This window comes from Callorhinchus milii, unplaced genomic scaffold, assembly GCF_018977255.1.
Source record: "Callorhinchus milii isolate IMCB2004 unplaced genomic scaffold, IMCB_Cmil_1.0 Scaffold10, whole genome shotgun sequence".
In the NCBI taxonomy this organism is placed as follows: domain Eukaryota; kingdom Metazoa; phylum Chordata; class Chondrichthyes; order Chimaeriformes; family Callorhinchidae; genus Callorhinchus; species Callorhinchus milii.
In genome coordinates, this window is record NW_024704751.1 from 16166074 (window position 1) to 16178449 (window position 12376).

The following is a 12376-nucleotide window of genomic DNA, read 5'->3' on the forward strand; positions in this document are numbered from 1 at the left end:
GTGGTTAGATCATCGCTGGTATGTTGTTGTTTAGAATGTGACTCTTTCTCTGAGCTTCTTATTGTTAGCTGGGTGATTCATTTCCTTATTGCGCAAGGCCTGGCATGTACGTGTCAGTGGGAGCACGGAGCAGGATGCTGCCTTGGGTAATGGAAGCAGGTTGAGATGATCCTATTTGAGGAGGGCAGTTGAGGACATCAATCTATTTAACAACAGTCACCTGGTGAAACACACATGTGCACTTACGCTGACATCCAAAGTCACCACGATCTGGGTCAAAGGTGTGTTTGGTTCAGTATCACAACTGCTTCCTCACTCCACCTGACTGACTTCACCATTAACCCTTTGTTTCAATCAGTCACAGGAACATTGATCAAACCTGTGTTTCTCAGTCAGGTCTGCCGTCTCCACTAGATACACTAGGACCCCAAGAGGAACCCACCAACAGCGTTCTAACTAACGAACGAACTAACTAACCAGCCTCAAAGTAAAATAATGATATTCCTTCACTCCCAATCTCTCCTTCCCCTCGCTCCCCGTCTCTTCATTATATCTCAATCCAAATCCCCTGTGAATTCTGTGTAAAAATATGTATCTGAAACATGAGAGGATTTGAGAGAGTTAAAAAGGCTGTGACACCATTGTCACACATTAGTCATCACCCCCTGATCTTATTGCAAAGTACAGATAAGTAACCAGTGTGGGAGTTAGCTCCAACTAATTATAAAACTCAAGCTGAAACTAATATATAGCCATGATTAGAGGTTTAGATAAATGACATCCAATATCAGATAACTATAAAGAGGCACTGTTACCCAAAATATAGTGCCCTGCACGCAGGGAGTCTCAGAGTGCTGCACTGTTATACAACATAACAACAACAAGATTACATTTGTATAGGCCTTTCATGTCGGGAGGACGTCCCAAGACCCTGGACAGGGTACATCATTTCAGACCCGAGTTGAGGTCAGGGGGGGAGAAGGGAGGGGAAGGGGTGGCTGATGGCATGGCTGAGGAGGAGAGTTTTGAGGCGGGACTTGAAGGAGGGTAAGGAGCGGGTGAGGGGGAGTGATTGGGGGATGGAATTCCAGGGGTTGGGGTCAGATGGCTGAAGGCTCTCCCGCCAATGGTGGGGCGGGTGGGTCGGGGGACGTGGAGCAGGCCAGAGCCGGCTGAGCGGAGGAAGTGGGTGGGTTGGTAGGGGGTTAGGAGGTCACAGAGGTAGGGTGGGGCGAGGCCATGGAGGGCTTTGTAGGCGAAGACCTGGATCTAGAACTGGATCATACACTGTTATATACAATATACACAGTGTTATAGCCAATAACGCATGGTGTGTTATGATATAATATAAAGTATTATAGGCAGTGACACATTGTGTTACTATGTAATTTTGATGTTGTTGTTTGTTGTTGTAATATACAGTGTTATAGCCAGTAACACACAATGTGTTGCGTATGTCTTCCCATTATAAAGGCTGAGAAATTATAAATGATAATGATTGCTTCTACGCTTCATGTCAAATGCCCTGCAAGTGTTTACATAAGGACAGGAGTAAGAGATAAATAAGTTTACGAAACTGTGATTGAACCAGACAACAATATAATAATAATAAGTAGTTCAGCAACAAACAAGGTGCATATAAAACATATGACGTGTCAGTCAACAGGAGTTACCTGATATCGGAGCAGGATAGTCAGTGTCAGGGTCAGGTTGAGTGACAGGTGTATAAGGCGCTGCCTGAGCTGAGCTCTCACACTTCATGGTGGCAGCACTGAGCCCCAAAAGGACCCAGATTGTAAGCAATGCTCACCTGTGACACTAGATGACGCTCCACGCTCACCAGGCGAGACCAGATTCAGTTGTAAAAGATAACCAACTTATCATCCTTTATTCACATCAGTAAACCCAGTACCATTTCTCAGATCTTTGTGCAAAGCAGAAACTGATACAGTCCCTCTCAGTTGCAGATAACATGCCTCTGCCTCGCCTCCTCCCTTGACTCCTTCAAGGCCCTTCTCAAGACCTTTTTCAACCGAGCCTTCGGTCATGTTCCCTACACCATCCCACCTCTTGCCCTTCACTGCTCTCAGATCCCAACCTGCAGCTCAGGTCCAAACAGTGGCTTATTCAGTGCCTTGGGATGTCCTCTTAACCCGAAAGGCGTTATATAAATGCAAGTTGTTGTTCTTGTAATGTTCTCTGTTTCAGTAAAACCAGCCCCAATTTTCCAGCTGGTGCTGATAACAATCACCCCTCTCATTCCTTGGTATCAATGTCTGGACTTGGTACAGTACTGACATTAGAGCTCGCTCTCTCTCCTTCGCTCGCTCTCTGCCCCCCCCCCCCTCCCATCACTCCCTCCCGCTCCCTCTCACTTTCTCCCTTGCTCTCCCTCTCGCTCCCTCCCTCTGGTACAGAAATCTATCCTGCGCTCACTGCTGTGGGTGTCATATTGCAGTCTGCTCACCGCCACTTGAGCCACTTGAAGGCGTCTCTCCTGGGGGGAGCGAACGACCGTAGCTGAGCCAAGCTGGACATGGCCAGCACAGGCCTCCAGATGCTGGGCTGTCTAACTGGGATTGTCGGGTGGCTGATGGGATGCGTTGCCACAGCAATCCCACAGTGGAAAGTCCGCACCATTGATGGGGTGACAGTGCTCACAGTGGCAGAGGGCTGGGAAGGGATCTGGATGAGCTGCGTGAACGACAGTGGGGGGCTGCTGCACTGTCACGTGTACGACTCTCTATTGGCGCTGCCTAGTGACCTGCAGGCTGCCCGAGTCCTCTTGTGCTTGTCCGTGGCCCTGGGAGTGCTGGGCATGGCGTTCGCCAGTGTGGGTATGAAGTGTACCCGGTTTGCCCGCAACGAGGAAAGTTTCAAGTCCAGTCTGGCTGTGGCTGCTGGCGTCCTGTTCATCCTGTCTGGATTCTGCGTGCTGGTTCCTGCATCCTGGATCGCCAGCAACGTTGTGAGCGACTATTACAACCCGCTGGTGCCCCATGGCCTGAAGGCACAGCTGGGAGACGCGGTGTTCCTGGGCTGGGGCGCGGCCTGCCTGTTGGTGTTTGGGGGGGCCATCATGTGCTGCTCCTGTCCGCAACATCAGCCGCAGCAGAGAAAGCGACCGTACTACAGTTACCACCCCGCCCTTGGCCCTCCAGCCACCCCGGCAAACAGGTAACGGGAGTAGCTGTTTGGCCCCCTTCCCCATACATGTAACCTTGTGTGTGGCCTTTGCACATATACCCCCCCACCACATGTGTGAACCCCCCATCCCGCATGTGTGACCCCCACGCTTGCTCCCCTCCCCCCCGAATGTAAGCTGGTTTCTCAGTTGAGAAGGTTTTGAGAAGTTGTTGTCAGTGAGCGCACAGTGAAGTGATTTTAATGTTTCTCCCAATTCCAGGGTCTGAAGAATCTGAAATGTATTTCAACTCGGAGTCTGACCAGGAAGAGAAGCAGGTCTGACCCTAACTTAATCCCCAATACAATAAATAGAAGCGAAATTTTCAGTCATCTGGTTTGGATGCTTTAAGCACAGTGACAGGTCTGTGACAGACACAGCAACAACAACAACTTGCATTTATATAGCGCCTCTCACGCAGGGTAGTGTCCCAGAACGCTTTACCTGACGACCATGGGAATGCCGCTTCTCCGCTCGATCCCAGATTCGGGATCTCGTCAGTGTCCTATCCCCTCACCCCCCTTTCCCCCCCCCCAATACTGGAATGAGTGACCATACAGATTTCTTGGTTAAGAAACGCGTTAAGAATTACCGTAAATTACCTTGCCCCCACTGCCCCCCTCGACCCCACATTGTGTGAGCAGACGGAAAACTGTCCAACTCATCAACTCAACAAGATCAGCTCCACTTTCCACCTGAGCGCAGAAGTGAAAGGACAGGAAGGAAAGTCACTGGGTGTCAGATTTCCTCTGGCTGGTTACCCAGTGGGTCGGGGGAACAGGCCAGTGTAGTTATGTGCAGATCAAATGATACGGAGGTGGGGGGGGGGGGTACTGACTCCGAAATTCCACTTATTCTGCAGCACAGTTGTTAAAAATTCTTACTTCTCGTGATATGGTAAAATGGTATGAAGGTTGAGAGCGGTCGGAATTCTGTTGGTCTATTAGTGGATTCCATTACACTGCTGCTGAGACAGACACAAGCCATTGATATTAACCCCATCTCAACTGGTTCCTGTGATCTCCTCCCAGAGTTATTTACCATACAATCTTTGTGGAGTGGTTAGTGCGCTCACCTCACAAGCTGGAGGACCTGGGTGTGATTCCCAGGCAGGGCAAAACCTTAGGCAACTTTCCTTACTCCACATACCTCTGTTTACCCAGCAGTAAAGTAGGAACCGGTTGTTAGTCAATTGGCGGATCGCTTTCCAGAGGCAATAATCTCCTAAAACTAAAAATAACAAAACAATTTGGTCACTCAATCCGCGTCTGCTTGTGGGGCACTGTTGTGCACAATTCGCTGCCATGTTTCGCCCACAAATATATAATCAATTCACTTTGCAGTATATTCTGTGAAGCGCTATATCAAATGCAAAGATTATTATTATTGTTGTTACAGTCTTGGAGTTGGCTTCCAGTCTCACTCCTGTCACTCTGAGACGAATCGCTGCCTCTGATCAGCGCGGCCTTTGTGTGAGTGACATGTCTGAAAGGTTCTCCATGTCCACTGTAACAGGAGCCACTCTGATACTTGCTTATAATTCTATTCCTGGTCTCCAATCTCTCAGTCAAACTCAGCGGCCTCGCTCACTTGCTGGCTCTCTCGCTCGCTCGCTCCCTCTCCACCAGAAACCCGTACTTTGACGTCCGAGACTCGGACTGCATTTCGACTGTTGCATCTCCCCAATACGCGCACAAACACGGACAGCAGCGAACAAGAGATTAGAAGGCTGAGTGAGAGAGAATATCCCACTCCCCGGAGCTTCCCGTCGGTGAGTGGACAGAGGGATGTCGGATACCGGCTGTGAGCTGCTGGCGTTCCTGGTGAGCCTGGTGGGATGGGTGTGTGCGTGTGCGGTGACGGGAATGCCTCAGTGGAAGGTGACCCCGTTTATAGGCCATACCATCCTGAACACGGAGGCGGTGTGGGAGGGAATCTGGATGACGTGCGTTTACCAGGAGATGACGGCCAGGATGATGTGTGACGTGTATGACTCTCTCCTCGACCTCCCCGCTGACCTGCGCTGGGCCCGAGCCTTGACCGCCACCGCCATCGCTGTGGGGCTGCTGGGCATCGTCGTGACCCTGTTGGGCATGAAGTGTACGACCTGCGGTGGGGGTGACCGGAACGTGAAAGGTCACGCCGCGGCGCTGGGTGGGGCGCTGTTTGTCATGGCCGGGCTGTGCGTGCTGCTGCCCGTGTCCTGGGCGGCTCATACCGTGGTAGTGGATTTCTACAGCCCGCTGGTGCCGGATAGCCGCAAACAGGAGCTGGGTCGGGCCCTGTACCTGGGCTGGACTGCGGCCTTTCTGCTAGGCCTGGGGGGTGCCGTGCTCTGCTGCTCCTGTCCCGCACAGCTCGGGTGGGGGGACGTGGGGTCGGCCCGTGCAGCACGAGGCTCCGCTCCCACTAAGAGCCAGACAGCCAGTTACTCCATGAGGGAATACGTGTGAATGCTCAGCTCCACACACCCGGTTTGCTCCACAATCCACTCCGCCTCCTCTCTGCTCTCACTCCAGCACTGGCTCCTCTCTGACTCCACACGATTCCGCTCCGCCTTGAACATCTGCATGACATGGACACAAACTGCATCCCGGGAAACGTCACTTCCATTTGATATTCAAATGTAAACGTGTTTTAATAATGATTACCTGAATGTTTGGAAACAAATCAACAATAAACCCACTATCCTCACCGCACACCGCTCATTGGCTTTCTGTTTTTGTATCTTCACTGTGTGAAACCTCCGCGTGTTAGTTGACTATTGGGATGTTCAGGACGGACGTTAAAGATCTCGCGCGCAATTAGAAAGGGGACAAGAGTTTTCCTCCAGGGTCCCGGCTGACTATCATGCCCCATTGAAGTCGTTCGCTTCCCAACTGGTGACACGATATTGCCTCAACATGGTTGAGTCGCTCATGCTCTCGCCTCCAAGTTAGAAGGTTGTGAGTTCGAGCCCCATGTCAGGGACTTTGAGCTCACAGACTAAGATGACACTCCAATACTGGGTGGATGTTTATGGGACTTTGCTGTGTGCTTGCAAACTACACAGTTACTACACTTGACAGCCTGGAGACGTGGGGAGTCCCGGGGGAGTGGGGGAAACACTCCCTTTAAAAGATGCCTTTAAAAAGTGCAAGTTTTTCCTTTCTTAAAGAGCCTGACTGGAGCCAGTGAAATATTACCCACCGTCGGCCTATCGACAGGTGGGGAGTGAGGGGGGACAACGGGTCAGGCGTGAAGCGGAGAGAGTTCCGAGCGGCCCATTCCCTTGGGAGCAGGGAGGCGCGCACACAGCGATCAATAATTTAGCGCTGGAGCTGAAAGGGACAGTTTACAGGAAACAGATCGTCATCGCTGCTCTGACGTTCCCTGGAAGCTGTCATCTCGTCCGCACGTTCTCATTGGTGTGATCTCACACCAACGCAGCCTTGCTCATCATCCAGTCACACCAGCCCCCGCGCGCGGCCCCCACCGCATCCCACCTCACGCTCTGAGCTGCATAAGTGGAAATCAACAACAACAAATGTTATTTATATAGCCCTCACTTTCAAACGCACACGCACACACGCACACACTGAGAGGAGCTGACGGGGTGAGTAACGTTGCTTATTTATCACTCAGCTTCACTGTGACCTTTGACTGACTAGTTGTTTACAGCTCGTGTCATACAGAGAAACGGTCAGAGCCACACCCTCGCCTCACCCACAGCTACTCGTTGGGGCTCACTCATTAATGAAGACATTGTCTCTCCACACCCTTCACTGTGCACGTCTCCGCGCCGGCTCATACCACAAACTGAATCGACCCTCACCCAGCGGACGGTTTGCGGTGAGGTGGGGGCGGGGACATCGCGCAGAGAGCCCCGTAACCCCCACCCCCCGCCCCATCCCACCATCTGAACCCACAGCACCGGCTGAGGCACTTGGTTATAAGCTGACGGTTGCCTCCGGCTGAGATCAGGATTGGGGAGGGGGCCTGGCTCTGAACAAAAGTGGGCAACAATGTTACAAATAGACCCAATCCTGGTCATCTCCATTGGGAAAATCCTCTAGCCGAGGAAGAGTTTATGTTGTGGGCGTCAGTTCCAGGACATCTCAGTGGGATTCGGCTGGAATAGGATTAAGGAAGTAAACAGAGAACAATACTTTGGATCCCCTCAGGCAGCAGGTTCATGACAGACAGCCACCAGGAAGTAGTTATTTTCTGAGGGGAATTTGCCAATTGGTTACCAGGAACAGTGGTGAGGCCAGAACATGGGGACTCATTAACGAAACAGCTCAGTGCCGTAACGGGAAGAAGGATGAGTGGGAGTCCGGGATCTTGTGACTTCCAATTAGAAATGTACAACAGAGGCACCTACTGGGGGCAGTGGGAATCACGGGCCCTGTCCATTTGAAAGCATTGACAATTAACACTGAGAGACCCACCATCTGATTCCCATTCCCCATCAATCCAATAAGCAGAAAGCTGCTGCTGTAAAAGCTGCGTGACTACAGGGGGTGGGAAAGCGCTCTGGGATGATACTCTTTGTGAGGGGTGTTATATAAATGCAAATTGTTGTCGTTGAGATATCAGACCTCGAGCTCAGCTGCTGAATCCCCGTGATGTTCAGTGATGATATCAAAGAGTGGCAGAACCAGGTATGGGATCAGAGCTCCCGCCCAAAGGATAGCATCGCCGACCATGCAGCACTCCCCCCACCCCTGCACTGGAGAATCTGTAAGATATCGCTTTTAAGAAATCAACGGTAATTAAGGAGGCAATCAGAGGAAGACACGAGGTGTGAAAGGATACTGTGAGTGGGGCCCAGAGTTGTGGGTTTATGGTAGGAGTGTTGTATGTATTATTTTGAGCTGAGAATAAAGGAATTACTCAATACACTGTGCGTGGATTGAGAAACATGACAGTGTCAACCTGGTCTGTGAATTCAAAATGCCTGATGTGGGAACTTGAAACTACAACCTCTTGACCTGAAGTAAGGGCGGTGAGTGAGCGAGCCCAGCTGACAATTTTTGCTGCTACGAGTGGAAGGATTTCAGTCAAACCACAATTCCAGTGCCACCGAGCAGAATACCACTGCCTGATGTCGCAGCCTGACCAAAGGCTGTGAGCAGTGAGTAGGCACAGTGTTACCAGACACAATGTGAGCCCTACCCACCCTTGCAGTCTGATCTCTGCAGTGCGTGGTTGAACCGTGAGAGAGTTCAAATTCGCAGTCTGGCTTCCCAGCAGCAGACACGCACGGCAGCCCAAGCTCAAAAGCACAGCTCCATTGACGTTTCTAACTCTTTTTAAGATTCTAAAAACAAGAAGACCCCCAAGAACCTCAGGGGACCCTGTTGTTTTGCCCCTGTTAGCTGCTGCTTCTACACAGCCACATGGAACTGGTCTGGGCTTCTTTTTGGGACTGATTTCCACTCCTCCTGGGATAGAATCTGTAGAGGTGGCCCACTTCCCCGCAGAGGTCACACTGTTTTGCCATGGAGTTGTATGCAGCAATAACCTAGAAGCAGAAATTTGCATAGCCATATTTCTCATTTGTGTAAAGGAATCTCGGAGCTGTTATAATGGAGTTAACACCTCTCACTTATCATAGAATTATACAGCAATTTGTGCAATTGTGTCTGTGCCAGCTCTTTTAAAAGAGTTTACTAGATTAGATTACAATAGAATAGATTAGATCTGGGAGGAAATCTGATACACAATTAATGAAAGAATGTTTTGCGTTTTTTTTATTCATATTATTCAAATAACACAGGCCCAAAATTCCACCTAGTCTCAGCCAATTACACCATTTCGTCTTAAGAATTGGCATGCCATGGAATTGTGGAGAATTCCTCAACCTAGCCTTCGTTCGGAATCCGGTTTCTTTATCAGGAAAACTGGCTTCCACATTCGGAATGCGTTTAGGAATATCATAGAATCATAGAATGTTACGGCACAGAAGGAGGCCATTCGGCCCATTGAGTCTGTGCGGCTCTTTGACAGAGCAACTGACTTTTATTAACACCACTCACCAACTTCTCCCCATAACCCTGCAAACCTGTGTTCTCCAGATACCTATCCAGTTCTCTCTTAAAAGCTGTTATCGAATCGGACTTCACTGCCCTTTCGGGCAGATCATTCCAAATTCTAACAACTCGCTGAGTGAAAACATTTCTTCTAACCTCCCCTCTGCTTCTTTTGGTAGATATCTTAAGACTGTGACCACGAGTCACAGACACACCTACCAGCAGAAAAAGCTTTTCCCTATCTAACCTGTCGAAATCTTTCATGATCTTGAAGACCTCTATCAGGTCCCCGCTTTTTTTTTCTTTTGTTCCGCTGCCTGAGGCACCGGGAGTAACCCAGAGATCACCACCTTGGATGTTCTGGCCTTGAGTTTGTTCCCCAACTTTTGATACTCGCCCTGGAGTATCTCAGCCCTCTTCTTCCCAATATCGTGGGTCCCCACATGGACCACGACTTCTGGACATTCTCCTTCTCCCTGAAGAATCTTGTCCACACGCGGGGTAAAGTGCACTACCCTCGCACCAGGAAGGCAGCAAACCATCCTAGCCTCACGATTCTTATGACAGAAGATCCTGTCAGTGCCTCGCACTGTTGAATCCTCAATCAGAACAGTGTTGCCCGTGTGATCCATGCCCCTGTCCTGTTGGACAGAATGTTCACTGCTGTCCTCACGGGAGATTTCCACGCTCTCAATTGCTAATGCTGAGTACTGATTTGAGACCGGTACTCTGTTGGGAGTGCTCTGCCTTGCACAAGCCCTCTTTTTTCCCCGTCGCACTGTCACACAATCACTTTTAGCATATGGCTGTGTGTTGGGCTCCTCTGGGAGTGGTCCTATTCCTGCACTCGGACCTCCCGATGGCTCCAGTACCCCTCTCTCATGGTACCTATACAGTGATGGGCTGCTATCACTGAGACATAGGGGAGTGAGGGTCTCCTCCACCATACTGTGCAGGAACCTCTCACTGTCCCTGATGGAGTGCAGTGTTTGCACCTGGGCTTCCAGCTCAGCTACTCTTAGCTGAAGCTCCCTGATTTCCAGACACTTGTGGCAGATGAAGTCGCCGGGGCTTAAGGAACCCTCCATCGACTCCCACATGTGACAGACCTCGCAGTTTATCTGCCACACCATCTTCACAATCTTTATATAGATACAAAGATATATAACCTGCCCCCACTTCCCCCTCTGCACCTATTTCCCACTCTCACCAAATTCCCTCACACTCTGGCCTCGCCTCACTCCAGACGTGGCTCAAGTGAGACTCTCGCAGCTATCTCCTATTTATACTTTCTGGGTGCAACCCATTTCTGATTTGCTCAGCAGTAATTTGGAATTAACACCTAATCAAGTGATTAATCAATAAGTTAAGTTAATCAATAAGTTACTTGTATATACCAATTTTTTTTCACCGCTTTAAAGTTTAAGGCACGAAAATGGTCTCATGGCTGACAGTGGATTGAATTTCAGTATCAGGTACACTCCATCTCTTAATCCTCTGTCATGGGGCGGAGATGGTAAAGCCAGTGAGCTGTATAGAGCCAGACTAAAAGATTTTCAGTACTCTCCTTCAGCTTTTCTGCCCCACCCTTTGGAACACCATCCAACAGTCCCTATGCCTCCCCTACCCACCCCTTTGCCTCCTTCAAGGCCCATCTCAAGACCCTCCTCTTCATCCGTGCCTTCGGTCACCCTCCTACTCCTACTCTCCCTGCCCTCCACCCCTCCTGATCCCAACCCCCAGCTCGAGTGCAAATCCTTGACTGTCCAGAACCTTGAGATGTCTTTCTGACATGAAAGGCGCTGTGTAAATGTAATTCGTTGTTGTTCTTGTGACACATTTGGCAATGCCCAACATCACCACCACGCATCTCTAAAAGGGAGCCAATCTGGAGCGGAGGAAACCTGGACCCTTCTTATCCTAGGTGGGTGGGGGAGGATCAAGGTCAATTGTTGTCCCACCTGTTACCCAGGCTCTGCCCTCCGCACTTGGCCATCGAATGAGCAGTGATGAAGGGGTTAAATGTCTTCAGGCCCTTAAAGGTTAATGTCTCTCTGATACACTTCCTCTGTAACTGGGTGCCTTGGCTGAGTTATGACTGTGCATGTGTCAGTTACAGCTGTGCCTTCGCCTGTGAAGCGCAGAGGAGATTGAGGTTGAGGCTATCTCACAGCAATCAGCAAAAACACAGCAGCAAGAAACTTTCTAAATGAATCAGACGCCTAGAATGTAAAGGTCTCGGTGAGACACCCAAACCTCGGCTCCACCACAACACTCGCACTTGCTGGTCTGGTAAATTCATACTGAAATCCAACTTTTTCTTTTTGAAGTCGACTATTTCATTCAGAATTGCCTGGTCACTAACTGTTACTGTTAACGAAATAACCAAAGGCAGTCTTGGGGTTGGGCTGTTGACAACTCTGGTGTCTGTTACCAAATGTGACACTGGTTTACACAGGGCAAAGACATGAAGTGAATGACCAAAATTATCTGGGGAATTATTAGCCGGGACACCGAGAGAGAGAAACTTCCTTCTCTTTTGCAATAGGTCACAGGATTGTTCACCTCCATTTGAACAGGACACAAATGGATCTCAATTCAAAGTCTCATCTGAAGGACGGCACCTCCAACAATGCCTCGCTCCCCTCCTCTACGCCCACCTCACCTCCCCGACCCCTCCCAGTGCTATATTGAAACATCTGCTTGTACTGTGAGGTACAAAGTCCTCACATGGGTCTTGAACCCAGAAATTCCTGAGTCCAGGCAAGAGTGTTGTTGACTGAGCCCAGTGTCCTGATGCCTAGACGTTCTGCTAATGTTTGTTCCAATTGCCGTAAAGGTAAATCTAAAGTGTGTTTGAGGGGTTCAGGTAGAGAGTGCAGGCCCTCGCCCTGTGGGGAGCCCGTCCTGCTGACTCCACTCATCTCATCAACCCCGACCAGCTATGCTCCAGCCAAAACTCACTCACCACAGGCTTGACAGTTGTTCCCAGGTACAAATTCCATGAGGTGGAGCAACCTGAGGAACTCTCACTCTCACCATTGGGACTTTGGTCTCCACATGGGAGTGATAGCAGGTGAGTCGGGCGGCAACATCAACATTCCTGCCAGAAGCTTTAGCAATTAACTATCTCCTTATCTGGTTTGTTTACTGTTCAGTTATAAGCAACACCACATGG

The 12376-nt window shown here is 50.0% G+C and overlaps 2 protein-coding genes across 2 annotated transcripts; both read left to right on the forward strand.

The window, feature by feature from the left end:
- Window positions 1-2536: 2536 nt before the first annotated feature.
- On the forward strand, window positions 2537-3181 carry LOC103179623 (claudin-4-like). The gene has a single exon (XM_042338611.1). It carries the CDS (start codon window positions 2537-2539, stop codon window positions 3179-3181), a length of 645 nt encoding a protein of 214 aa, XP_042194545.1.
- Window positions 3182-4752: 1571 nt separating this feature from the next.
- On the forward strand, window positions 4753-5877 carry LOC103179547 (claudin-6-like). The gene has a single exon (XM_007894896.2). It carries the CDS (start codon window positions 4972-4974, stop codon window positions 5635-5637), a length of 666 nt encoding a protein of 221 aa, XP_007893087.1. The 5' UTR covers window positions 4753-4971; the 3' UTR covers window positions 5638-5877.
- Window positions 5878-12376: the final 6499 nt, after the last annotated feature.

Coding starts and splice junctions, on each gene's coding strand:
- LOC103179547 (XM_007894896.2), top strand. CDS start 4,972: ATGTCGGATACCGGCTGTGAGCTGCTGGCGTTCCTGGTGAGCCTGGTG.
- LOC103179623 (XM_042338611.1), top strand. CDS start 2,537: ATGGCCAGCACAGGCCTCCAGATGCTGGGCTGTCTAACTGGGATTGTC.